General features: G+C 47.1%; 11 protein-coding genes across 11 annotated transcripts; 6 read left to right on the top strand and 5 right to left on the bottom strand.

The window, feature by feature from the left end:
* Positions 1–1,130: 1,130 nt before the first annotated feature.
* On the bottom strand, positions 1,131–2,655 carry EV420DRAFT_1273330 (uncharacterized protein; the record flags this gene model as incomplete). The annotated part of the gene is made up of 2 exons (XM_060467757.1): positions 1,131–2,024; positions 2,074–2,655. 2 exons carry the CDS (start codon positions 2,653–2,655, stop codon positions 1,131–1,133), a joined length of 1,476 nt encoding a protein of 491 aa, XP_060328487.1.
* An 860-nt stretch (positions 2,656–3,515) lies between these two features.
* EV420DRAFT_1696791 (uncharacterized protein) lies at positions 3,516–4,087 on the bottom strand (the record flags this gene model as incomplete). Its single annotated transcript, XM_060479439.1, has 2 exons — positions 3,811–4,087; positions 3,516–3,752 (listed from the first exon to the last, which is right to left on the bottom strand). Exons 1-2 carry the CDS (start codon positions 3,880–3,882, stop codon positions 3,516–3,518), a joined length of 309 nt encoding a protein of 102 aa, XP_060328486.1. The 5' UTR covers positions 3,883–4,087.
* Positions 4,088–6,523: 2,436 nt separating this feature from the next.
* Positions 6,524–7,752, top strand: EV420DRAFT_619348 (uncharacterized protein). Its single transcript, XM_060482824.1, has 3 exons — positions 6,524–6,881; positions 6,942–7,356; positions 7,411–7,752. Exons 1-3 carry the CDS (start codon positions 6,682–6,684, stop codon positions 7,660–7,662), a joined length of 867 nt encoding a protein of 288 aa, XP_060328485.1. The 5' UTR covers positions 6,524–6,681; the 3' UTR covers positions 7,663–7,752.
* On the top strand, positions 7,629–9,010 carry EV420DRAFT_1696756 (acetoin reductase family protein; the record flags this gene model as incomplete). The annotated part of the gene is made up of 8 exons (XM_060479438.1): positions 7,629–8,160; positions 8,215–8,260; positions 8,311–8,451; positions 8,502–8,567; positions 8,629–8,676; positions 8,729–8,749; positions 8,804–8,853; positions 8,906–9,010. The coding sequence occupies exons 1-8, from the start codon at positions 7,912–7,914 to the stop codon at positions 9,008–9,010; spliced, it is 726 nt and encodes a 241-aa protein (XP_060328484.1). The 5' UTR covers positions 7,629–7,911.
* Positions 9,011–9,577: 567 nt separating this feature from the next.
* EV420DRAFT_1273213 (Pyruvate/Phosphoenolpyruvate kinase-like domain-containing protein) lies at positions 9,578–10,613 on the top strand (the record flags this gene model as incomplete). The annotated part of the gene is made up of 5 exons (XM_060467747.1): positions 9,578–9,895; positions 9,953–10,169; positions 10,222–10,354; positions 10,406–10,466; positions 10,530–10,613. 5 exons carry the CDS (start codon positions 9,578–9,580, stop codon positions 10,611–10,613), a joined length of 813 nt encoding a protein of 270 aa, XP_060328483.1.
* Positions 10,614–10,826: 213 nt separating this feature from the next.
* EV420DRAFT_1621553 (acetoin reductase family protein) lies at positions 10,827–11,948 on the bottom strand (the record flags this gene model as incomplete). The annotated part of the gene is made up of 6 exons (XM_060475712.1): positions 10,827–10,912; positions 11,172–11,219; positions 11,277–11,342; positions 11,393–11,533; positions 11,586–11,631; positions 11,688–11,948. The coding sequence occupies 6 exons, from the start codon at positions 11,946–11,948 to the stop codon at positions 10,827–10,829; spliced, it is 648 nt and encodes a 215-aa protein (XP_060328482.1).
* Positions 11,949–13,344: 1,396 nt separating this feature from the next.
* On the top strand, positions 13,345–14,063 carry EV420DRAFT_1630285 (uncharacterized protein). The gene is made up of 4 exons (XM_060476110.1): positions 13,345–13,507; positions 13,564–13,614; positions 13,670–13,760; positions 13,810–14,063. The coding sequence occupies exons 1-4, from the start codon at positions 13,433–13,435 to the stop codon at positions 13,884–13,886; spliced, it is 294 nt and encodes a 97-aa protein (XP_060328481.1). The 5' UTR covers positions 13,345–13,432; the 3' UTR covers positions 13,887–14,063.
* Positions 14,064–14,075: 12 nt separating this feature from the next.
* On the bottom strand, positions 14,076–16,145 carry EV420DRAFT_1556709 (uncharacterized protein). Its single transcript, XM_060473676.1, has 14 exons — positions 15,931–16,145; positions 15,633–15,873; positions 15,544–15,578; positions 15,459–15,491; positions 15,279–15,411; positions 15,112–15,173; positions 14,968–15,065; positions 14,844–14,917; positions 14,785–14,792; positions 14,601–14,729; positions 14,529–14,544; positions 14,431–14,473; positions 14,359–14,367; positions 14,076–14,304 (listed from the first exon to the last, which is right to left on the bottom strand). The coding sequence occupies exons 2-14, from the start codon at positions 15,662–15,664 to the stop codon at positions 14,209–14,211; spliced, it is 768 nt and encodes a 255-aa protein (XP_060328480.1). The 5' UTR covers positions 15,665–15,873; positions 15,931–16,145; the 3' UTR covers positions 14,076–14,208.
* Positions 16,146–16,258: 113 nt separating this feature from the next.
* On the top strand, positions 16,259–18,100 carry EV420DRAFT_1765901 (uncharacterized protein; the record flags this gene model as incomplete). The annotated part of the gene is made up of 14 exons (XM_060480849.1): positions 16,259–16,472; positions 16,521–16,555; positions 16,619–16,651; positions 16,699–16,829; positions 16,944–17,007; positions 17,059–17,156; positions 17,212–17,282; positions 17,342–17,349; positions 17,408–17,530; positions 17,589–17,604; positions 17,658–17,700; positions 17,749–17,846; positions 17,911–18,010; positions 18,059–18,100. The coding sequence occupies exons 1-14, from the start codon at positions 16,438–16,440 to the stop codon at positions 18,098–18,100; spliced, it is 897 nt and encodes a 298-aa protein (XP_060328479.1). The 5' UTR covers positions 16,259–16,437.
* A 381-nt stretch (positions 18,101–18,481) lies between these two features.
* On the bottom strand, positions 18,482–20,831 carry EV420DRAFT_1556700 (MFS general substrate transporter). The gene is made up of 10 exons (XM_060473675.1): positions 20,504–20,831; positions 20,403–20,450; positions 20,227–20,346; positions 20,086–20,174; positions 19,936–20,030; positions 19,700–19,876; positions 19,395–19,645; positions 19,215–19,332; positions 18,865–19,161; positions 18,482–18,817 (listed from the first exon to the last, which is right to left on the bottom strand). Exons 1-10 carry the CDS (start codon positions 20,624–20,626, stop codon positions 18,660–18,662), a joined length of 1,476 nt encoding a protein of 491 aa, XP_060328478.1. The 5' UTR covers positions 20,627–20,831; the 3' UTR covers positions 18,482–18,659.
* Positions 20,832–20,968: 137 nt separating this feature from the next.
* On the top strand, positions 20,969–24,359 carry EV420DRAFT_1749630 (glycoside hydrolase family 3 protein; the record flags this gene model as incomplete). Its single annotated transcript, XM_060480295.1, has 16 exons — positions 20,969–21,198; positions 21,246–21,413; positions 21,464–21,569; positions 21,617–21,673; positions 21,726–21,824; positions 21,877–21,952; positions 22,013–22,500; positions 22,550–22,608; positions 22,660–22,765; positions 22,817–22,987; positions 23,037–23,116; positions 23,172–23,456; positions 23,514–23,589; positions 23,643–23,788; positions 23,846–23,924; positions 23,977–24,359. The coding sequence occupies exons 1-16, from the start codon at positions 21,004–21,006 to the stop codon at positions 24,357–24,359; spliced, it is 2,574 nt and encodes an 857-aa protein (XP_060328477.1). The 5' UTR covers positions 20,969–21,003.
* Positions 24,360–24,560: the final 201 nt, after the last annotated feature.

Raw genomic sequence — 24,560 nt, 5'->3', positions numbered from 1 at the left:
AGACACCGGCTGCACTGAACGATGTCCTCTCCTGTCCCCTTATGAGTTATCGAAGAAAGGTGCTTGAATTTAAAAAAGTGAGAATGCGAACGAAATTTGTATGAGGCATGGTAACACATACCTGCGCAAGAAAGCCTTCTCGAAGGAACAGTCTACAGCATTCACTGCAGTAGAAATGATTCTCTTTGTCGCGGCAGTGGGAATGAAGGCCCCGCTCGGTTTTGAAGGTCCAGTGACAGGCTCGACACTCGTACATTGGTGGGGCCGGGGTAAGGGTGCCATACAGCGAGTCACATTATATACCATCCGGGAGGAATAGGAAGTATGGACTCCCCAGAACGTGTAAACCTCAAGGCCCTCGCAATAAATAGCAGTACCTGTGATCTATCTTCGGGCCAGTCACGAAGCATCTATCCTGAATAGCAATCTTTCTCTCGGACAAGAGATGAGAAGATGTCTAGACTCACAGTGCACACAAGTTTCCCCAGAAGATAGTCCAATAGCAAAGACGTCTGAGGGTGCATCCTTATACCAAGGACTTTGAGGAAAAGAAACTGGTACTTGGCACACTCATTCGTGAGCAGACGTAAGTATGTGTAATTGAACGACCTCAGGTGGAAGAAGCCGTACGACGATCTAAAGTTATGTCCAGAACTTCTGTTACGATAACCCCTGGCACTTTCAAGGCTTCATCGACGTCGGTGTAAATCGAAGAACACGAAGCAACTGTGGGATAAGAAACCGAGTAATCGTTTGCAGGCAAAGGACCGTGGGAAAATCGCGCCACTTCCTTACCATCAACTTGATCGCGTCGTATTAAGGTTGACATAGATTTGTGTCTGCGGAGGTAATGAGTAAAAACTACGTGGTAAGCAGCATGCTTACAGATACATCATTTGCCTCTATGCTCAAGCGTGTATCGATACTATCCTTGCAAAACAGACATGAGACATGTCCATTCACACTTGACATTGACGGTCCACCCAAGTGATTGCTGTTCCCACAACTACTTTCTACTTCTACAGACCCAACCTCTCGGAGACGGATATCATCATACCCTGGGCAGCGTTATAGCCATCACCTGGTCAAGATATTTATGAACGAGGAAGACAAAGGGTCCACAACCATGATTAAGGCACATGTCGTCTTTTCAGGATGTCCAGCATGCTCAAATCATGCTTTTTATCAATCTTCCGATATGATCCAACATCTTCGGCCCACTTGACCTCCTTGGACACATTGAGATGGATCGGATACCTGACTTCCTTCTCCTTCCCAGCCCAGTCAAAGTCGATCAGCCGCACAGTGTCGGCTTCATTGGGTCCTGGCACAATCATAATATTGGATTCTCGAAGATCACCAAAAACAAGATCCTCCCCATGGAGGATGTTAAGAGCACGCTCGAGGTCACCGACAACTTTTGGCGCAAGTGCACCGTCAAACATCTCAGTGGCAGCCTCCCCCTCGACATAACCCATCACAACCATTTTCAAGGCACCATAACCAGCACTATCTTTACCGAGGTGTTCACAGTACAAAAGATGAGGTGCCAAGTGGTGTTGCGCAAGCAGTCTATGGGCTTCGACGCCATAAGTCTGGACGAACTTGACAACAACCTTGCTTTTGTCCGTGATGGTCTCGGCGAGGAAGACGACGCAAGCGGGGTCGAGGGGCTTAAGTGGCTGCAAGTACTTGAAATATACCCGTGGCTGGTTGCCATTTTGGAATGAGGTTGGGAAAGGGTAGAAACGGGGGTGGGAGTCGTCAGATGAGAGGGGCAAGTGCACGAGATCTCTGTAATAGTCATCGAGGATGCGTATACCTGCCTTGAGGGCTCGTAGGACGCCAGCAATACGGATGCATTGCGCATCGTTGATGGCAGGGCTGGTTCCGAGCCATATGAAGTCTGTGAGGCGCTGAACTATTGGCTGGGCAGTGAGCACGGCACCCATTATGATCAGCCAAGGACCTGCGAGGCAAATGATGAAGGAAGGACAACAGCCACATTCCCTGAGTTCCTGGTGCTATACGAAATATCGTATAAGAAAACCAAGGACCGGAGTGAATACTCACATCTTCGGACAGCCAGAAATCTATGTATGAACACCCTCCTTCTGTCGTCACATCCCCTCCAGACCCCAACTCCGACTTTTCTTTGACAGTCGCCAGTAGGGCAGTTTGAAAAGGAGGAGACATTCGTCTGTGAAGTATCGCATGGTCAGCCGACGTCTTATTCATATTAACGACCTGCGAGAGAGGAAACCCTAGTATTTTGGACAAATGCATAAGGCTCGGAAGAGAGCGACTCCTCTCTATAACTGCAATCCCAGACGCGCTCCTCATCAGCTCGCCGGTCTCCACAACAAGATCTTCCGGAAGGTCACTCGTGTCACCCATAGCGCCAAGGAAATCTGCAAAGACGGGGTGATAAAGTTGAATTGGCGGGGCCACTGTGGGAGTAGAATTGGCAGGATCGTAGCGGCCGTCGAGGATGGCGGCATCACTAGCCTGGTTCTTGATATAATTATTGTAACGGGAATTACTGGATGGAGTGTCTCGAGCAGCTTTGATCGTCCTTTTGTACCCTCGATAGATTTGAGTGAGAGATAACACAAGATACGTGTAGCGTACTCGATAGCAAGTAATTGTCGACATCATCTTCGTCGTTCTCCCGCTTGCGTTTCATGCTCCGGATTTCCAGAATGAAATGCAATTCTCCCGAGTTCAGTCGATCTTGACCGCCTCGATTAAATAGCAGAAAATTCTTGACGTTCTGCCCGGGATCTTCCACTTTTGTGGCGATGGTCTTCAGGTTACCATGCGCCTTATTCAGGCGCTCTGCTAGATGAGTGGCAGCGCCGACTTGGGACACCGGTTGTTTAGCCTGCAAGACCGTCAGCTGTAGAATCCAGAACTGTAGGGTTATGATACGTACTGTCCACAAAACCAGTCCCGAGCGATCAATCTCGCGCTCCGTAGCAATCACTGCTACCAGGTCAGCAATATATGCATCAGAGGGCACACGATATACACGAGCATAACCGCCAATGTCGATTTCTTTGCATGATATTACCCACACATTGAAACTATCGGCCTCAGTTGTCGTCATGGTGGTTCAAGATTAAGAAATCTGAATTATTATTTTCATACTTCGACACCCCTAAACGTTACTGACACCGCAGTTACAGTTACATAAGCCTTCGGCAATATCCGGAAAGGTCATCGAATGACGACGACGTCCAACTCGCCGTCCTTCATTAAATCGAATAGACCTGAACCGGTCCCTCTTCTTACGAGCTAAGCCTCGCTAGAGGGACCTGTAAAACTCGCGCCGATCATGGCACAGACATTTACGGGCGTTGCCGGTATCCGAATTGGGGAGGTATTTCCGGATTTGGGTTTTGGTGTAACTACGATCATTTACACGTCGCGTCGCGTATATACCTCTCGTCTGTCTGTCGACAGCTTCGTATCTCATCATGGAGCCTCAGAAAAGGTACCAAGGTGTATTTAGATTAGAAAAATTCACTCCCAACACGAATTCCTTTTCCCAATCCCATTGAAACAAACAGTAGTTCGTCGTTTTCGAATTCCTCAAGCTTGATGTCAAGTGCCCATGGTTCGTAGAAAACCACATATAGACCATGAAAACCGATCCGACGAACAACCCTGCCTCCTCGCTGTGCATCCTCACCTTCGTCCAATGCAAGACCCATATTTCCGCATATCATAACGTCTGAGAAGTCAACACCCTGTACAAACGGTCAGGAAAAGTAACACTGGTAGGAGCTCAAGTAAAAACGAACCTACAACGGACTCGCCAGCCGTTGAGCACAAGATTCTACAGCCGCCATCCGAGCGGGGTGAATTCTCCGTGGGCATACTTGAGATAGTCAATGGACATTCTGCTGTGGTAATGCATGGCGAAGCCTTTACCACGAAATTGGGGTGGGCAAATACTGTTCAGGAAGCGGGCAACGCATACAGTTTGGTCTTTGTTATCAAAGAAGAGCAATACACGGGGCTGGTCAACGAGTACGCCATTTTCAGGAAAGGGAGAGCGAACGAAGCATCGGTAGTTCTCCATATTATCCAGGTTATCGATGACGCAGTGTCGAGCATAAGTAGTATTAGGCCGATTAACTGTCGCACAGGTTAAAGAGTAGCTAGAACGAAGAAAGGAAGCCTCAATGGCAGTTTGAATATGAGGCGGACAGGTTGCCGTGAAACCATGCCAGAGAATAGACTGCGGAAGGGTAACTTTCAAATCATCGAGGCATCCCCAGCATGGACGAAAGGCTTGTACACCATATTGAGAGGTCCCGGCAAAGAACAAGAAGTGTGCTTCATCGACATTGATTCGGAGGATCCGCGCACGAAATACCTTGTCTCATAGCAAAAGAGAAAGTCGCGTCCAATGCCCCTTACGAGACTTGAAGAGTTGCTCAGCCGTGACAATGAGATGCTTGGCAGTTCCGTCTTGCGACGCATCTTTCTTGCCGTTATGAACATGTATCTGAAAGATAGTTACAAGCTGGCATGAACGCAATTAAAATGCATCTTCCTCTCCAGTAGTCCTTATTTCGTGGGGTTTCATTGTTTATCGCTAGCGTATTGATCTCGTATTTGCTCTTGAAGTCGGAAACCTAGGTGTAACTATTTGTAAGTACAAAGAATGAACATGACTTCTGAATAATAAAGGCGAACCTGAGTGACTTGCAAACGTTTAAGAGGTGATATCGTAATGACTACTCGCTTTTCGTCGTCGTTGAGAAGAATTAGAAGAGCTATGACGTGAGTTTTGCCGGAACCTGTGCCTGCAATGAGAAGAGAATCTTGTTCTACTGCAGATAGCGCTGCTTGGAGCTGTAGTTCTCTGTGAACTTCGTTCCCATGCGTAGAGTACCAGGCCAATAGACAGAATCGAAATGTAGTTGCGCGATCATGGTCGTTTAGTAGACGAGGGAAGTAGCTCTGTGGGTATATGTTGAATTTGAGCCTCAAGATCATCATAGAGAGCATTTCTGATGGTTCTGAGGGACTCTATCATCGTCAAGGGGTATACCGGCGCTTCCATTGCGAATAATTAGGGTATTGAAGTCAGGAATACATGAGTGCAAGAAGACAAACGCGACGCGATTCCCCACCAAAACCCAAATCCGGAAACACCTCCCCAATTCGGACACCGGCAAAGCCCGTAAATGTCTGTGCCATGATCGGCGCGAGTTTTACCAAGCCCTCTAACGAGGTTCTCCTTGTTAGAGGGCTTGGTTACCAGGCTATAAATCGAAGAACACAAAGCAACTTTTGGATAAGAAATTCAGCAATAGTTTGCAAGCAAAGGACCGTGGGAAAATCACGCCACTTCTTTACCACCATCTTGATCGCGTCGTATTAACTTCTACCTCGATATCGTCGACCACGTATTTTCCGGAATCAATCCACAGTAATTCGTTTCTGACCCGATTAGAGGACAACACTGAGTGTTCGAAGGAGCATTTCTGGATATGCTTCGGTGTGTTTAGTATGCTACTAGGTTGAATTGACGGTTGTATTGCAAGCTAAGCTGCGTCGCACTTGTTGACCTAGAAGCTTGGTTTCTGTACCACAAGTCATATTCATCAAGCCTACCAACTGCCTTCAATTGCCTACTTCAACTTGAAGGAACCCTGACCTTGACCGGGATGCTTCGAGGCAGGCAACTTTCCTGTACGTCGTCTGATCTGCTGCGCAATAGCCTCTCAGCTTCGACTTTTCCTGCGACGTAACCATTACCACATGTCAATTATTCTCGGCCCTTGCAGGATGGGTCATGTGTGCCCATGATGCACCTGGAGTCAGAGACGGGGAAAAGGGATAAAAGTTATCTTCCATGAGCCGGTGATTGATTTTCACAGGTTGCTCACCAGTTTAACTGATAGATCTGTCAGATATGACTCCAGCCTTTTTCTATCGATGTAACAGCACGACCGGGGGAACACGTCGGTCGGATATAAGCTCGTCCCGATGAGTAGCCCTATCCAGGGACGCTATGCATCTCTGATCAACCCCTTGCGTACGTTATACTGGTTGCAATGTATCGTTGATGAAAGCGCGATACTCTGGCCTCGACTACAACATCGACCAAAAAGTAAACGCCGGTTCCTCTCTCTCACCGTATTGTGCAGGTTTCGTGGCAGATGAAAACCACGACAAAGATTATCTCAACCTATACTTCGGTGTCGTTGGTGGCCGGAGGCCAGATCATCAATCAGGGAAAAATTCATTCGAGAATCATGACGCGTCAACCGCGTGATCGAGCGGATCACTGCGATCATAAAAGACCTACAAGAGCATTATGTGCATTGCCATACAGTATCACCTAAATGGCAGGCAGATCAAGGAGGGTGCTACGGTAAATCGAAAAGTAGAAGTACCGCATCACCTGGGCCGAAGCAGGAAGTCACCGTGTGGCGTTCGGGTTGTTGAAAATGCAGTGCGTTTGAATTTTCTATTTCGTATAGGCTCTGGGCCTGTTGGAATGCCCTAGCCAGCGTCCTCGAGCATCTATAGCTCTGACGCAGTCATGTGTGATATTCGTCTTGGTGTTGTGGGTTGTAGACGCGTCACTGACATAATCATAATGTCACCTAGACATTCTGTCAACGCGCCACTCAACGCTTTTGCATCTTACCCCAGGCCATGGACATATCTTGCCCTTCAACATCAACCTGCGCTTCCTTTCCTGAGTACACCGCTCGTCGATATGCAGGCGAGTTGGAGTCGCCAGCGTCGAATCAATTCCATCTTTTCTCCAACGGGGACATCCCGTTGTCAGTGCCGTGTCTTCGGGCTCTTTCTCTTTATGAACAAGCCCTGCAGCTTGCGGATGACGAATCGTCGTAAGTTTCAATGGTTTTGTTTTTACTCACCTCGTTCATGTTGAATAACCTCTCGTCCAGATCATCTGACTCTTCGTTATCCCCTCATGCCACTGCCGCCTTTAACGACTTACATCCGCTGACCTCTGCTCAGCTCGCAACCTTTACCTGCCTTGAGATGAAAGCTCTTCTCTCTTCTGATCCAGTCTTCGTTGTCAGCAAAAAATTCTCCACGCTTGATGACTCCGAACCTGACCCAGAACTTTGTCGCAACTTTCTACTTGAAGACCCATGGATAGCAGTACGTGGGATCTACTCCGACTTCGTTGTGTGCTCTGGATGCAGGAGCATTATCGCCGGCGAAGAAGACTACCAACGAGATGTCGAGGCATGGATATCGCATCGAGATTCATGCGCAGGTATAGAGGATAAAATTCTGAACGCTATCGTTCAAAGTTGGGACGCCCTAGACGCGATGTCGCTGATGTGGGAAACGGTACACCAAGTTTGCATGCATACATATCTACCTTCGTTAACAAGTCAACAACAGGCGAGATCGTTATCGTCACGGACTGACGACAAGATCGACCCTCTTCCACATTTCTCAGAAGGGGTTAGAAAGCCCGATCATTTTGAGGTATGTTATTCTCTAACGGGAACTATCTCCGTTGACAGCAGTTTCATGACTACAGGAACGGAAACGGAATGTTACCTTTGTCAGAGAATGGCTGGCCCAAATCGAGTCTTGACCTTTGTAAAGTGCTTGCAAATTGTGTACACGTTTGATTATCTGACGCTGTAATTCCGTGGGCCGAATCGTGAATGACACCAACACCAGAATATGGCAGCCCTATCACCGCGTGATATACTATCAGATCTTCTAGCTAATATAGGCTGATATTCAGTGTCGGATATGACACATGGAACCGCCCTCCGCTCCTTGCAGCTCCGGTTCCCAGGATATCCCATGTTTGATCTCTGGTTGCAATTCGGTCGCGGCCTTTAAAACTCCTCCAATATAGCGTCTTATGAATTCACTCGATTCCCTGTCATGTCCGTGGCTATCGTGACCGGTGCCGGCCAAGGAATTGGCAAAGCAATTGCTCTCAGACTCGCTGACGATGGCTTTGATGTGGCTATCAATGACCTGCCTTGCAAATCAGAAGCACTGGAATTGCTTTCAGCGGAAATCTCGGCAAAGGGTAGGAGGTCGTGCATAATTCTTGCTGATGTGTCTGTGGAACAAGAGGTGGAAGATATGGTGACCAAAGTGGTCACAGAGTTGGGTCGATTGGATGTCGTGCGTTCTAGGTCATTTCTCGATGCGCGTCTGGTCTTCTCATTCGTTTCGTAGATGGTTGCTAACGCCGGAATGGGTTTTGGGCGGCGACTGCTGGACAGTGCGTTATACTGTCGTCATGGAAAGTATTTAATTTTTGGAATTTTGTAGCCCAAATTGAGGACTGGGATCGCGTCCTCAGTGTCAACGCCCGAAGTGTTTTTATCTGTTACAAACTTGCTGCAAAACAGATGATCAAGCAAGGGACTGGGGGTCGAATCATTGGAGCGTGTTCGGTCCTTGGACAGCAAGGTTAGTTTCGTGTAACGCCCTCCATCTAAATACTGATGCCCCGACAATAGGTGGAAGATTCGTTAGCGCTTATAGTGCCTCGAAATTCGCTATTAGAGGCCTTACGCAATGTGCAGGTTGCTGGTTTCATTGACTTTATCTGTACTTTTTGGTGACTTTGTTTCCCTGTCATGTTAGCCACTGAATTTGGAGAATATGGGATCACAGTAAACACCTATGCTCCAGGTACGCCCCGTGATATGCTTGTTTTCTCGTGTCTTAGCTAACATGGGAATAGGCGCAATAGATACTCCTATGAGTAAGCCTTCATGTCGTTAATTTTCGACCATGCCAACCTGGTCTTCGACTACAGTGGTTGAAGCCGCCCAAGATATGGGTGGTGTGGACGCCTTCTACGAGAAGGTAGGTGGCTTACAGACTGCGTCGCACTTCTTAGTCCCTAACTATGTATAAGGAGAGAAACAAAAGCCCGTTGGGAATGATGGGCGAGCCTTCTGATGTTGCTGGTGTTGTTTCATACCTTGCATCGAGAGACGGTCGCTTCGTTACAGGTAGCTAATCTCTTCGCTTTTGCTCCTTAACCTTTACTGAAAAAAAATGGCGTCTGCCGCTTAGGTCAAACGGTAAGGTCTTTCTTCTCTTTCGTGCCATTTGGTTCTCACTGTAACTTGAAGATACCGGTTAACGGCGGCAGGTTTTACTCCTAGATGAGGGTAATGTACAAGCTAGTAAAATATTTTCGTCACTGTAAACGATACATGCTGATTGATAGTATTCTTCCCATCACGCAATATCGTTACTAAGTCAGGCTACAGAAGACTTTATCTTAACTTCAGTTGGCTCGACTCTTGTTCATCCACCCGGCGAAATTATTTTGCCCGCGGGATCAGAGTGCCGATCGATCAGCGTGTTAGCGAATACCTAGATGATCGATCGGGGTCGACTTCGAGATTTTTCTATCTATAAGGCAATAATTCATCGATGTTGGACGTCTTTCTGCATGGCTGTTGGTAAGACTTTAATGGAAAGGTCTACACGATCTGCTATACCCACGGATAAAAATATGCATCGTATCTTCTGGTTACCTAATTCAATTCGAGGCTCCACTGTTTCCCCCCCAACAGCCATGACGACCCACGCCCTTCGTGAAGCTTTCAAATCGAACAGAACAGCTTTTGGCACTTGGATATCTCTTCCAGGCTACTTTCATGCACGAACGGTAGCTCAAGCCAGCACCCGACTCTCGTGGGTAATGATAGACTGCGAGCATGGCCAAGTACCGCTCCACCCAGGCGCCTCCGAGAGCATCGCCGCTATTCATGCCGCAGGAAACGGAGCTCCGAGTGCTTTGGTGCGGGTTCCCGCCACTGGGATCAGTTCAAGCACCAGTTGGCAGATCAAGTATGCCCTCGATGCAGGAGCCCGCGGAGTCCTGGTTCCTATGGTATTCTGTCGCTCTTTCAGGTAATTACGTTTTGAGTACAATGAAGCAACGATCTAGGTGTCTTCGGCAGAGAAGGCCAAGGAAGTCGTGATGGACAGCCGATTTCCTCCCGCCGGGAGGCGTGGATTCGGGAACCCCTTCACCCATGGGACGTGGGGTGTAACGGTCCCTCAATATCTTGAGTCGGCGAATAAAGAGGTCACTGTTATGGTTCAAATCGAAACCAAGGAAGGGGTAGAGAATATGAAAGACATAGCAGCTGTCGATGGAATTGGTAGCGTTGACTCTATCTACTTACTTCACTTTTACGAACTGACGACTCATAGATGTGCTGTTCATTGGTCCATATGATCTGTCTATATCCCTCGGCTATCCGCCACCCTTGCCGGATCCGCATCCGAGTGTTGAGAACGTGATCAAAGAAATACTTCGCGTAGCTCATTCCGAAGGAAAGAAGTGGTTGGTTGACATTGCGTGTGTGCGTGTCTACGCTTATTGAACTATCCTTAGCGCTATATATTGCACATCGGGAGAGCAAGCTGTGAAGCGGTCTCAAGAAGGCTTTGACATGGTGAGATTCGCGGTCTCTCTAAAACTCGCGGCCCGCGTGAAAGTTTCTCATGGTCCATTTTAGATAAACGTCCTTACTGACGTAGGGGCAATTTCGGACAGTATTTCTCGCCACCTGCAAATAGCTTCCGCTGAACAGGACAGATAATGGACTGGAAAGGCTGATCCAACTTAAAATTGTAAAACAGAACTACCTCACACCCTTCTACTATGTCTAAGCCAGCTTTCAATCGAAAAACAATCCAGAGTTAATTGATATCTATCCGTGATAGGCGTGAGGTTTGAGCAAGTCGATCGAAATTTTTGACTCACGCTTTGACCTGCACATCAATCGCTCAGTGAGCTTGCATCAGATACGAATTTACCACCCACCTGTTATGAGACGTGCTTCACTAGAAACGAGATAAGATACGATACTAGCAATGTCAGTAGGCTCCAGAAGCTGTCCTCTGGCACTCATAGCAATTTGCTATTATAAATATTGTTAATCACCACAGTGTAGCTGAGAAGAACTTCGACTGACCGCATCGTAAAAAACCCTTCTCATCTCCTGTAGATTTACCAAGATCGGTAACTGAAGTAGTGGAATATTAGACCGCGGTCACAAGATTCAGAGCAACGTACGCATTTCAGTGTAAGTAGGGCCTTGAGGAAGTATGTTCAGCGTTTTCGATCAGAGGGAAGCTCGATGAACAATAAGATTTACCAGGTGCGTATGCATTCACTGTGATGCCATATGGTCCGAATTCTCGGGCTAAACACTTGCAACATCAGTACTTACGCCGTGCACGTCGGGGAAGAACCAACGAACCAGCACTTTGTGTGAAAAGGCGGATGGCACCTTTGGATGCACTATAAGCGGCTAAATCGCTATAACCTGGTACATGTACATCAGTATTTGGATCAAAGACTAGCAGATACACTAACCTTGTTTCCCCGCAATGGAAGAAGCGCCCACAATACGTCCGCCGTTACCTTGTTTGATCATCTGCTTCGCAGCGTACTTGTAGCAGAGGAAAGTTCCCTGTCCGTTTATCGTAAAGATACGATTCCAATCATCCGTGGAAGCTAAACCAACGTAAGTATGTCGACAACACTGCAGGAGCAGCTTGCGGCTTACTGTCCAAGATGCTACGGAAGGTACAAACGCCAGCATTGGCCACCATCTACACCACAGAGTAGTGAGTATCGTAACTGATGCATATGTGGAGGTTCTGCTGACAACGTTCAACGCCCCCAGTTCGTGAACAGTGTTGTCTATGATACTTATGACATCACTTTCAACCGAGACGTCTCCTGGTACGACGCACGGCCTCCTCCCTTTTGCGATAATTTCGGCTGCAAGGGCCTCAAGCTCCCTAGTTTTCGATGGTAGGTCATTGATAGAGACGTCGAATCCATCTTCTGCTAGCCTGAGGGCGATAGCCCTTCCTAGGCCTTGGCAAGAGCCAGTGATCAGAGCGACGCCCTTAGTAGAAGCCATGAGTAGTCGAGTACAGCGAGGGTAACCGCTAGAGTTTATATACCGCCAGGGTCTGGCGCGTGCTGAGTAGCTTGAATTCCCGATCAGGATCATTCTAATTATGATATTGAATTGCCATCGTATCTGCGGGAGCAAGGCCGGTGAAAAGTGTGATCCTACGTCAAAGTGAATCAAACAATAATGAACGCGCAGTCGGATCCAGGAGCCTTCGACGTTATCGTCTACTGAAAGATAGCCCAAGTTACGTGGCAAATTTGCGACGCTAACTTCTATAGGAAGTACCAAGGGAGATAGGATCAAAAATCGACTTTTGACATCCTGTTCTGACGGGCGGCAAAGCTGATGCCTCTAATAAATCGCCCAATGCGGGTAACGTACCTTGAATACTTTGGAACGTACCGCTTGCGACTCGCCATATCCTGGTAGGGATACGTTCGTGTAGGGAGCCTGTACCAGAATTAAAGCACTAACAGATCGATCAGATGAACTAATCATCAAGAACTGGAGTTAAATCGAACCCCTACAGGTGTTTCAGCGCCGTCAAATGTGAGGAATTCGACTCGGACGAAGGACGTGTCGTACAGGTGAAGCTAACTGGATCATATGGAAGCTGCCATTCATTATTATTTAAGCACAGTGAGCAGCGAATGCGAAAGATCTGGAGGGAAATACATGAAGATTGGCTTGTATATGGACATAGGCACAATGCACCCAAAGAGGCGAGCTGAGGACTAGAGACATTCAGAGGCCTGGAAACAGAGGATCCATTCGATAACAAGCCTGTATCCAATATAGATATGCATTTGTATTAGCATTTGGTTGCAATGAACTCGTAAGGACTTGCAACTAGCGGTGAAACGAGACGAACCGGCAAATTTACCTAAAGCTAATAGTAAAGTTACTAGCCGATGGGTCACATGATCACCGGCACCCAGCGTTCCGAATCCGATTCCCAAGTTCCAACCGTCAAATTCCAACCTCACTCCAGGAATTTTGTAGCAGATCTCAGTCGGAAGATGGAACAGACGTCTACCGGAACCAGACTTTGCCTCAAACACTCTTTAAAAAAACTGCCCAAATCAGTGACTGAAGCGCTCGATCGGATTCGGTTACTCTATGAACACTTGACCTCGTCCAGCGAACATGTGAGCGAGAAGTTTCGGAATTAGCGGGTACAACGTTTCCTGCCGAGCTTCAACGAATTCGACTGCGCCCTATGGTAGCGCCTATTTTCGAGGTTCATAGTACGTAACTTCCAATGATCTCGTCCACCACGAGACCCAGAAGTGCACAGCGAAATTCGGGGTGCAGAAGACCCAGCCCCTCCTGGAATACTGGGCCACGGGTGCCGGTCATATGATGCTTTACCCCCCGGACCCACATCTGACTCTAGACAGCTCCAGGAATGCTATTCTTTCCCACCCATCCGCTCTTGGATACGTACCACCACCATCCTATAGAACGCACACAATCTCTCTTTCGCAATGTCAACTGAAGTTGCTGCCCCTGCTACCATCGAAGTCAACGATGCCTATTTCTGCACTCATTTCAAGGAAGTGGTTAGTAGCTTATCTTCTTCGTCGCTGTTATCTTGGTCGTCTGACGATGATCATAGTGTGCGGTCTGTGGGTACGATGGAAGGGAGGAGAATGATGCGTTCTTTGGAGTAGGTCGACTTCGCGGTTTTCCGTTCTTATCGTTGTTGACTGCATTCGTGCTAGTTTGATCCCATCGACCGCGAGGGCATCGAATGTCCTCCAGCCATCATCAACAAAGATGGCGTCTATCAGTGCAAGAAGCATGCGTTAACAGGTTAGGAGGCGCTCCTTGCTACCATAGGACGTACTGACTGTTATCGAAGGTTGTAACCAGTGCTACGGATGGAAGAAGCAGATTAATCGGGCGAGGACGGCGGCAAAGAAGGCTGGCAAGAAGTAAAGCGAATGAGTTGCCGTGGCACGAGACCTTGATGTAATGTTGTCGCCTTGGTGGGACAATTGCGGGAGTCTCAGAACTTACACTTTCGCACCAACGTGCAAATCTACACATGAATCTCCGTAGAGAAACGAATTCTAAGCAGTCTATAGTTCAATAAGACGACTATGTGATGGAAAATCTTGTAACTCGGTATCGTCTTCATCGGACCGAACGGTGGCAGTCTGAATTGTTCGAAATGTTAGGTCATTTGTGGGAAAGCCTGCGGAGAATATTCCAACAGTCGCCGTCTGATGCAGATTCAACATGAGCCGAGACATCATGGTCACAGAAATGCTTGGGCCGTTATTAGCTTTGATGCATGACAAATCATGAAAACACACCAGCTGGCAAACGATGAGAGAGATCCACGGAGAAACGGCTGTGGCGGAACCGGATGATAAGAAGGATTACACCTAGGAAAAGAGCTACTTACTGGAGCTAACTGAAAAAAAGAAACAAAGTCAAAAAGTGCCGGTCATGCAAATGCAAAAAAAAAAAAACGCACGTAAAATGTAATAATATTAGATAAATTAGCAAGGGCCATGACGCTGCAAGAGTAGCTGTAGCGTGCTGCAAGCTGAAATACTGACAAAATGGCCTTACGCGAAATATATAGCGCCTGATAAATCCGCCTCAGAGTCGGGAGATTCCAAGATCCAGTAAAACGTTGCTCACCATCTCGAAGGATAAGGGATAGAATGTCAGGCGTAACACGGTTCCGTCGCTCTTTGTACGTTTTAAAGAGCGTCAGACTGAAGAGAATGGTATCGTATATGAAGAGGGCCTCCCACGCCGACGCTATTCCTGTAGGATGAATCATGCCTCGCTGTCCAAGTGCGAGCAGTCAGAAACTGCTTACGGATGGCGCTGGAAAGTCCAAGTTAGCCGATGAAAGACTTGACCGACGGCGAGACATACGTATCTCGGTCCAAACCAATGTGACAACCAGACGAAGGCTTGAAGTCGACATGTTTTTGACCGAAGAGAGACCACTGGACATGAATCAGAAGGGAATCTCTTGACAAGACATTCTGACACGTACGCAGGAAACGCCGGCCAGAATGACGGCACTCGCCACCATATAACAGAGAATACGCAGGTTACACGCATAAATAGCGTATATTCGCATCGTTAAAAGAACTGCGAGGAACATCAGTACTAAACTTAGGAAGCATGAGATACTTACTGCAAACAATAATTTGGCTGATGATTAGCAGCGCTTGGCGGACCAAGTTGTAGTGTCCACAGCTGATTTGGTGGACGATATTAACTTTATACCACCAAGAAAACTCTGATAAACCCACCTCTATAAACTTATTAGCTGTCAATTGAGATACTGGAGTGGGTGTGCGCACCGTCATAGATAATGTTGTGAACGAAAGCACTGTCACGCATATGTTCCCAAAAAATGCGAGATATCTGTTCAGAAAGAACAATCGAGCACTGGGTGTTTTGGGCTGCTTCCATAGATACTCAATCTCAATGTCTACACCAAGTCAAAAGAGCGAAAAACGAGAAGGGAGAAAGACGGACCGAAGGTAATGAAATGGTCCCAGTACACGAAAGCTAAACGTGTACGTTAGCGACATCCACCACCAACGAACGCGATCGAACGAACACATAGCGATCATGTGCAGGTAATTGTGAAACAATCTACATCAATCATCTTAGCGCTTGCGCCACCAGAAGAAGGAAGTAGCTACGTGCATTTGTTCAGTAGACGACACATTGTCAGACATAGTAGTGGTGAGTAGTCAGGAAGAGAAAAAAATTCGAATGAGAAGCAGGGGCGTCAAGCATCGAGATGTCGTGTCCGAAAACGATGACAAGGACGGGACAGTATCCTAGGACTCCCCGATCGAAGGGAGGAAAAGTGGGGAGCGTCCAGCCGTCAGTCGTAGAAGGTGAGTCCAGGTAGTATCATATAGCCGAGAAGTCCGATCCGTCGCTAGATGTCAAAGAGCTTATTAGTCCAGCTAGACGCGCGGTTCTAGTGAGAACTTACCGGAACGCACCAGAGAGAAGCTTGACACAACTAAAAAGTGCAACTCCGGATTTACCTGCAGACGGTCGTTTAAGAAGCCTCGGCTCCGGCACGGATCTGATTCTACATCGAGGCCCACAGAGAAAATAATATATCCTGGGAGAAAGAACCAGGAGCAGTACGGCTACCGCCACTTCTTCGGGCGGAAAACAACATGAGAGCGAAGATAAGCTGAGATCGAGATGACGCCGCTGTCATTTCAATTTGACCATTGTCGATTTTTTCCACGTGGTTTGGAAAGTCGTGCCGATCGATGGCTCCAGACTCGGAGGCAATCTTCCGTTGATTAACAGTGATCAGCAACTCCCACGACCAACCTGGCATCAAGTGTTTTAATGTCGCGTTGCATCCACCAACTGTCAATGTTGTCAACGTATGGACATTTTTGTTTGTTCAACAAGATCCCAATATCAAGCTGGGCAGTGAGAGATGCTTATGAGCAGCATATTAACTTAAGCTCTTACTACCATGGATAACATGGACAATGAGCAGGCTTGGGAAATGTAAGTCCACCAGTTTCATTCAGCACGAATTGATGACGATGTCCGTAGATTGCTTCATGGGTATCTTCAAATAATATCACTCTGTATGTCCGCTTCGCTACCCCAGGATTCCAAATATTAATGCTTACCGTTTGTCGCATTTCCAGCGTTTCTGTACTGGGACCATCTGATAACCATCGGTATGACTATCCCCCGTTGCCATGCTACTCAGTTCTGACTAGTGCAGATGATGAACTCCGTCTACTCTGGAGTAAACCGAAGACATTTGGTTCTTATTTATTTTTCACCAATCGATATCTGGCGTTTTTCGGAAACATAACTGTCGCTATCTTAGGATTTACGGCATTATCAACAACGGTGAGCTGTTCACGTCTGTCCTTAAATATTAATCAGGGCTCATTGTCGTGTTTAGAGGTATTTCGTTTTCTGATTTGCGCCACCATAAAATTCAGCTGTTGACGGATTTTGCGCAGTTGTAACAAATACGCGCTTTATCGCCAAATCCTGCTCGTTGTTAGCCAAATCGTCGTATGCGGCAAGTCCCTTCTTTAGCCTGTGTTGAGAACCTTCCGCTGATTCCGCGAAGCCCTGTTGACCATGCGTATTTATGCATTGTATACATGCAACATCAGGGTATTAATGTACATGCTCGGGAGCGGAGTGATACTCTTTGCAGTGTCTTGTGTGCGTTCTATTTCCGTTTGACGACAATCTTGCCGATTCATTTTTCTCTTCAAAGTGGTCTCTAACGGACCAGAAAAGCGACCGATGGAAGGATTCCGGATGTCATATCGGTTTGTCTCGCGTAACGTGCATTTCCGTTCATCTATTCTGCCGGAGTAATTGCTGACTTTCTTTTTTCATTGTAGAGCCATCCGTCAGTCTACGTTTATATCGACCCTTGGAAGTACACATACTTATTAATTAACTGCCAGGTGTCGCGACTGCATGGGAGGCGCTCTTCATCTACGACTCGATGCTTTTCTCCCTCACCTTTTACACGGCATATAAAAATAGAACAGAAAATATACCCCTTTTGTACCTCGTTTTTAGAGACGGTGCGTCTGCCGCCTCTGATCGCCGAGTTGGCTAACTGATGAGCGGCTGCAATGGCAGGAGTCATTTATTATGCGTTCGTCCCTCCCCTGCACAATCTCGCTTCCTAATAATCAAAGCTCCATTTAGGGCTATGGCGCTAGCCACGCTTTCCAACGTTCTCACCTTCTATGTATGTTCGATCTTCTCACTGATAACGTTTGGATTGATGTGCGAACAGCTAGCAGGGGTAGCTCTTCTACTCTGTTGTATTACCCCGATGCTGACATTGTTAATAAAGCTCTTTCTCAGGGGTGGCCTTTCTTCCTTCGCCAGTAGGTAAGACCGTACACATCCTTCTTTGTCTTGGCGCAGTGTTATTAATATCCTAACGGTACCGCAGCGTATCTGTAACCTTGATGTCCCGGCTCGTGCTCAATCTTCACCAAACAACTGATACAGGCGTTGTGTCGGACAATAGCGACTCCACACCAGAAGCGGATGTTAGTCACGAGCTGGACACTCTACCTCTTAGTGATTTTGAAGAGTAGTCGTCTGATAATGAGACTGACTTGGAGGAGTCCGCTGTGTAATTGATTTCAGATCCTTAATATCTATGTTATAATACATCGTACCAATAAATGTTGTACTGTCCCCGTGAGGGCGTTTTAGCTTAGTTTATTTACCTTTATTCGGTGGAACAACGAATATTATATTGAATTTCCTCCGGTACCGAGGGATTAATTGATTCTCGTTCTCAGCTGATCGTATCGTTTGCCACACAGCTGTGGATCTCATGCTTAGCACAAAAATTTCGCCGTCGTCTTTTACTCACGCAAGGGTCGAATATCATACGGAGGAACTTCATCATAATACCGCTTCTAAGCAAGTTTGTAATCGGATAGCTTAGAAGTACTTAGAACTCAAGTGACCCGTCGGGTCCATTCTTCATGTCATAAGGACATTCAACATTATCGCAGTCTTTGAATACGGCCGTAAGTAAGATAAGAAGAGGAAGACGTATCTCCTCGATACACGCGTGAACAGAAATGAAGAATCATGAAACGACCTATGTTGGAAAACTATAACCGTTGAAATATCCACCACAAACCCCCTGAAGATAGAATCGGAGGTCTGAGAACGCGCCAATATCTATACGACGACAACGTTGTCTACTTTCCCTGCCGTCCTCCTTTCCTTTGCCAGGCGCCTATTCTCCTTCTCGGTACCATAACTGAAATACCACGTAAAGAGGACGGCAAACAACGCAAGCGAAAAGAATATGATGCACACGATGTAAGGGATGGTATCTATACGGCCAATTAGACTGAGTTATTAAAAAAAACGAGGCACTCACATCTTGGCGCATACTTCGACTGAAAAATCTGGGCAGCAAAAATACTTGCAATCTGGCCCACGCTATTCTGGAAGGCGAACGCAAAAGAGGCATAAGATGATCCTTTGGTGCTCTGGGAACGCCAAGGAAATATCATCGTCTGGTATATTGCGTAGGGCATCGCGGTGAGGAGAATGAGCGTCAGAAGACCTGCATTGTTCCGACACACGGCGAGACCAATAAAAGTACCGATAAGAACGACGAGAGAAACGAGCATGTACACGGGCCGGGGTATTTTGAAGGTATGGTCAGAAATCCCTAGATATCGAAGTTATCAGTATGGAGGTTTGGGTAAGAAGATAATGCCTTACAAGCAAATGAAAGCGCGGATATGATATATATAGCGGCAGGGGGAATATTAAGCAGCTGAGCATTCGTCGTAGTTGTAAATCCGTAGCCAGCAATAATTGAGGGCAACCAGAAGGTGTACTGTAATGGCAGAGGGATTAGCATGCTTAGTAGGCTACGACGCAAGATAAAAGGTAGGTTACTCCAGCAATACCAGTCTGTTGGCAAAGTAAGATGAAACTGAATCCGTAAGTAAGGGGGTCCTTGCACGCTGCCCTAACATCAGCCCAATTGAAGTTGGCGTCGGATTGGCGGGGCGAGTTAGAAGGAAGGCGATCAACTATGAACTTGCCTTCCTCTGAAGTGAGGAACTGCCGGTGACCCTGAGGAGAATCGGGGTAATCAGGGAGAAATAGGAAAATGAAAGCCGTGAGCACGAATCCTATGCAGCCGACTTGAAACAAAGTTAGTTTGGTGTTCAAGGTCACGATGAAATAAAATAACAAACCGATAATGAAAGCCCATTGCCAACCTGACAAACCGTGGCGTCCGTCGATATAGGCAAGGCCGTACGCAATCAGAGCGTCAAGGATATTGCTAAATTGTCCGAGAATGGTGATCATGGCCATGCGGAAGGCGAGTTCGTCTGGACGGTACCAGAATGTCATTTGGAGGAGAATTCCGGCTGCACATGATTATAGTTAGCATTAACGATATGGAGGGAAATTCCAGGACGTAACATACGGAAAAGACCGGCTTCAAAGAGGCCGAGAAAAGCACGGGCAGCGTAAAGGCCGCCTTTGTTTGTCGCCGCAGCATGGCAACAAGCAGCTATGGACCTGAAGGACAGAGATTATAGCTATACTGGCTACCACAGGCAATATGTTCACATACCACAAGAAAATGATACGACAAAAATGTAATCGAGGCGTAGACCACTTTAGAATCAAGTTCGAAGGGACTTCGAACGCCAGGAAAGTACACTAAATGGGTGATGTCAGCACTTTGAGCCTCCATCGCAAGAGGACTACGTACCGTAAAAATAGTGGACAAGTATCCGTACTCATCCGTAGTCATATGAAGTTGCTTCAGGATATTCGTAGATTTGCCCGTGTTAACGGTCTTGACATATGAGACGATGTTGGAATCCAAGTTCTGTTAAAATACGATTTAGACTGGATCGAACAGCCAGCTGCCAGTGAGAGTCAAGCCTTGAGCAGATACGCCAACATGAGGAGAGGAAGGAGATGTAAGTCAACCTGATCGAAGACGGTTAAGCAACATAAAGGAAGACTGTATTAGTGGTACTCACTCTTCGTAAAATCTTCTTCGTCTCCGCGAACGTGTACTGCGAAAGTACTTGCTCGTCTGCCACAGCTACTGGGTCCTCGACCTTACCTTCCTTTGAGTCAATACTGTCATTATGCAGCGACATCTAGGGGAAGTGAGATATTTGCGTCCAGGGCCACTGCGCTTTATTTAAAGAAATTTAGATGGAGAAGGTCCCCGCAGTAGTTAAAAACGATTTTCGAGGTAGGGTCAGACGAAAAGGAAATATAATAAGGAGATTATGCCCTAGTCAATTAGCAGACACAGGTCACAGTGACAGAGATTCAATGCTGAACGTTTGTGAACGTTAGTTTGGAAACCAGCTTCCACCAATCAACTTTTTTCGACTCGACCCGTCCATCGGACGTAACGGGCCGCATCCGCGGAAACTCTGTGTTAGACCCGAGCCGCGAACTTGACTTGGCATTTATTGATGATGATCATCTCTCTCAGCCTTAGTTGCCTTCTTTTCTTTACCCCGACATGGCCCCGTACGACCTCGAATCCTATGGAACTGCAGACCTACACGATGTACTCGCCAAGCTGACCGTAGCTGAAAAGATTTCTCTGCTTGCTGGGCCAGACTGGTGGACAACGACATCAATCCCGCGCGTCGGTGTGCCTCATATTAAGTGCTCTGACGGTCCAAATGGAGTGAGGGGTAGTTCGCACTTCTTGGTGAATGATTTTTCTTTCTTTGTACCCGGACACTGACTAGTAAATAGCCTACTCCAGCACAATGTATTCCATGCGCAACAGCCCTCGGAGCAACCTTTGACATCAGCCTAATAAACGAAGCGGGAGGATTATTGGCGCGTGAATGTAAGGCAAAGGGGAGTAGTCTCCTCTTGGCACCGACATGTAACATCCAGAGAAATCCGTTGAATGGAAGAGTGAATCCCAATTCTATCTTTCTCGATCAGGACTGATCGACGTTTTGCAGGCTTTTGAAAGTTTCAGCGAAGACCCGTTTCTCTCTGGGACGATTGCCGCTCACTACATAATTGGTCTTCAAAACAATGGTATCGGCGCTGTCATCAAGCATTTTGGTACACCGTTCTCTGCATTCCAATAAGAGTGATAACAACTGTCTTAGTGTGCAACGACATGGAACATGAACGACTTTCCGTTGATGTTCGTGTGGGAGAGCGAGGTACGTTTTATTAGCCTTGTTCACGTCTTATTTCTCAAGCCACAGCATCAAGCCCTGCGCGAAATATACCTCATGCCTTTCATGCTGGCTCAGAAGATCGCCAAACCTTGGGCCGTCATGACCTCTTATAGTCGCGTCAATGGGATCCATTGTGCGTCCCCTTTTCTCTGTATTACTAGGTAATGTAAACTAGTCTTTGTTAGGCTCAGAAAATCATCGACTACTACAGACTATTCTCCGCGAGGAGTGGGGATTCGATGGTATGGTAATGAGCGACTGGTTCGTCAAGTCCTATCGATCTTTCTCATTCATAGCGTAAGACTCGATATCTGTTTTCAGGAGTGGGACCTACTCTACTTCAGAGGCCGTTAACGCTGGACTAGATCTCGAAATGCCTGGACCCACACGCTGGAGAAGGGACCTCATCAATCATCTTATCCACGCCGGTAAAATATCTTTCGACGCCTTATCCTCACGGGCATACGCCATCCTTCAAGTCATTCAACGTGCAGTGCGCGCGGACCCGTCTCTTGTCAAGAACAATACACTTCCAGAGCGTCAGCTCGATTCTCCTGATGACATTACCCTCAACAGAAGACTGGCTGCGGAGAGTATAGTTCTACTAAAAAACGATCTTGGAGTCTTGCCCCTCGACATGAAAAAAATAAAGAAGCTTGCAGTCATTGGACCAAATGCCAAGACGAGGACTGTCAGTGGCGGTGGATCAGCATTCTTGCTCAGTAGTTATGTCGTAACGCCCCTTGAGGGAATCGAGGCAGCTCTTCAGGGGACCAATATCAACGTTGTATATTCACCAGGATGCTATGGTAGACCTCTTGCTGTTTACCTTCACTCTTCTAATTTACTTTCACGCAGCACATCGATATCTTCCTATGCTCGATGGATGGATCAAGACCGCCGATGGCACAGATGGCGTGAGTCATTTATTATATTGACCAAAGGACCAGCTGATCGTAATGCTGCAGTGGACTGCGACATTCTACAATTCTGACCCTGATGCTGACACTTCTCCCCTTTCAACATACACTCTCCTCTCAACACGCCTCCGTATCAATGATGAGAAACCTAAAGGTACGATTTAATCAATAGTTGTTATGGGTGTTACTGATGATTATATTGTAGGTTTGGCGGAGCATTTCTACATCATACTCCGTGGATATATTACAGCACAAGAGAGCAGTCCCTTCGAACTGGGAATATCGCTAGTCGGACGTGCGACCATGAGTCTCGATGGAAAGCTGATCGTGGATAATGGCATGAACCGCCCCCAAACTCCCGGCGATAGTTTCTATGGAAAGTTCCTTTCTGAAAGCGAATGCATCGTTGTTGACCATTTCCAAAGGGCTAGGAACCATTGAAGAGACTGCCACTGTGGACCTCGTTAAAGGAAAGACGTACGAAATTCTTGTAAAATACACTAATGTTTGTTTCCTCTCTGGTATCGGTTCACCCCACTGATTACAATTCCCCATGGAAGACGCCGCTTCCTGTCTCTTCTGACCAAGGGGAAGCGAAACAGCCTCCGCTCATGATGGCTGCCCTTCGCGTCTCCGGTGCACCCAAACTTGACCCTACCACAGCACTCGATGATGCCGTGACCATCGCCTGCGATGCCGATGCTGTGATATGCGTTATTGGAACCAATATGGACTGGGAAGCCGAGGCAAGCGATCGAAAAGGGTTGGAGCTACCCGGACTCACAGATGAGCTCGTGCGGCGATTACTGGACGCGAACCAAAATACAATTGTGGTCAATCAATCCGTAAGATCTCGTCAGCGTTCCCCTTCACGCTCAACTTTACTCAATACAGCTATATAGGGCTCTGCAGTGGCGTTCCCTTGGGTGGACAAGGCAAGCACTGTAGTACAGGCATGGTTTGCCGGAAATGAATGTGGTGGGCAGACTCGTACTTCAGTATCGCTACTTGTTTTCTTATAAAGAAAATAGGAAATGCCCTTGCCGATGTCATCTTTGGCAAAGTCAATCCCGCTGGACGGTTACCTCTCACGTTCCCCAAGTGTATCGAGGACTGTACAGCACATCTCAATTGGGGCGCTGAGAGTGGAAGAGTGACATACGGTGAAGGTATCTTTGTAAGTCGATGATCATTTAGCCTATGGTTTCAGCAAAGTTGAATAATATTGTTCAAGGTCGGGTACCGTGGGTACGAAGAAACTAAGCGAAGACCAACATTCTATTTCGGCCATGGACTGAGCTACACCACATTCGGTTCGTTTGAATTCCCACCTTGGATCCCGCTGACTAGAAATCCTTTTGACAGAATGGTCGCCGCTTGAAGTTAAGCTTACCGGTGCTTCGACTGAAATCAGTGCCACAGCTAAGCTTACTGTTACTAACACGGGGTCGCTACCTGGATCCGACGTTGTCCAGTTATACGTTATCGATAAAGTGTGCTCTTACCGACGACCCAAGCGCGAACTCAAAGGGTTTGCCAAGACTGAGATACTCTCTCCCGGCCAGTCACAAGAATTGGGGATCACGCTAGACAAAATGGCGTTCTCGTTCTATAATGATGCGCGAATGGCTTGGGTGGTGGAGAAGGGATTATTCAGTATCTGTGCATCTAGAAGTGCCAATGAGGCGGACGTTATGAGTGTTGCGGAGGTGTTGGTTGACGAAGACCTCATTTGGAGTGGTATTTAAGTGTTAGCCATGAGATATACTTGCAATAGTAAAGGAAGGAAATTGGAACCAATGTAATTCTAGAGATAATTTCACAAGGGAGGAAACCATGATGTTGTTCTGATAAAGAGTCTTGTGGATGAACTTGCTTCGACGTTGTAATCATTATCTGCGTTTTACGGACGACAAAGTTCAGCGCACCTTTAGACCCCCAACCTTTTG

The sequence above is a fragment of the Desarmillaria tabescens genome (assembly GCF_030435595.1).
Source record: "Desarmillaria tabescens strain CCBAS 213 chromosome Unknown EV420scaffold_28, whole genome shotgun sequence".
NCBI lineage: Eukaryota > Fungi > Basidiomycota > Agaricomycetes > Agaricales > Physalacriaceae > Desarmillaria > Desarmillaria tabescens.
This window is presented reverse-complemented; position numbering and strand designations above follow the sequence as displayed.

What these genes read in the sequence shown, in the direction of transcription:
- EV420DRAFT_619348 (XM_060482824.1), top strand. Translation starts at nt 6,682, where the DNA reads ATGGACATATCTTGCCCTTCAACATCAACCTGCGCTTCCTTTCCTGAG. An exon ending in CTTGCGGATGACGAATCGTC is followed by an intron (nt 6,882 to 6,941) that starts GTAAGTTTCAAT and finishes CCTCTCGTCCAG; the next exon opens with ATCATCTGACTCTTCGTTAT. An exon ending in TGTCGCTGATGTGGGAAACG is followed by an intron (nt 7,357 to 7,410) that starts GTACACCAAGTT and finishes AGTCAACAACAG; the next exon opens with GCGAGATCGTTATCGTCACG.
- EV420DRAFT_1556700 (XM_060473675.1), bottom strand. Translation starts at nt 20,626, where the DNA reads ATGTCGCTGCATAATGACAGTATTGACTCAAAGGAAGGTAAGGTCGAG. An exon ending in TGTTGGCGTATCTGCTCAAG is followed by an intron (nt 20,347 to 20,402) that starts GCTTGACTCTCA and finishes GTATTTTAACAG; the next exon opens with AACTTGGATTCCAACATCGT. An exon ending in GCAATGGGCTTTCATTATCG is followed by an intron (nt 19,646 to 19,699) that starts GTTTGTTATTTT and finishes CTTTGTTTCAAG; the next exon opens with TCGGCTGCATAGGATTCGTG.
- EV420DRAFT_1556709 (XM_060473676.1), bottom strand. Translation starts at nt 15,664, where the DNA reads ATGTCTGACAATGTGTCGTCTACTGAACAAAT. An exon ending in CCTGCACATGATCGCTATGT is followed by an intron (nt 15,492 to 15,543) that starts GTTCGTTCGATC and finishes GTACACGTTTAG; the next exon opens with CTTTCGTGTACTGGGACCAT. An exon ending in ACAACATTATCTATGACGGT is followed by an intron (nt 15,174 to 15,278) that starts GCGCACACCCAC and finishes CCACCAAATCAG; the next exon opens with CTGTGGACACTACAACTTGG.
- EV420DRAFT_1630285 (XM_060476110.1), top strand. Translation starts at nt 13,433, where the DNA reads ATGTCAACTGAAGTTGCTGCCCCTGCTACCATCGAAGTCAACGATGCC. An exon ending in GCACTCATTTCAAGGAAGTG is followed by an intron (nt 13,508 to 13,563) that starts GTTAGTAGCTTA and finishes CGATGATCATAG; the next exon opens with TGTGCGGTCTGTGGGTACGA. An exon ending in CAAGAAGCATGCGTTAACAG is followed by an intron (nt 13,761 to 13,809) that starts GTTAGGAGGCGC and finishes CTGTTATCGAAG; the next exon opens with GTTGTAACCAGTGCTACGGA.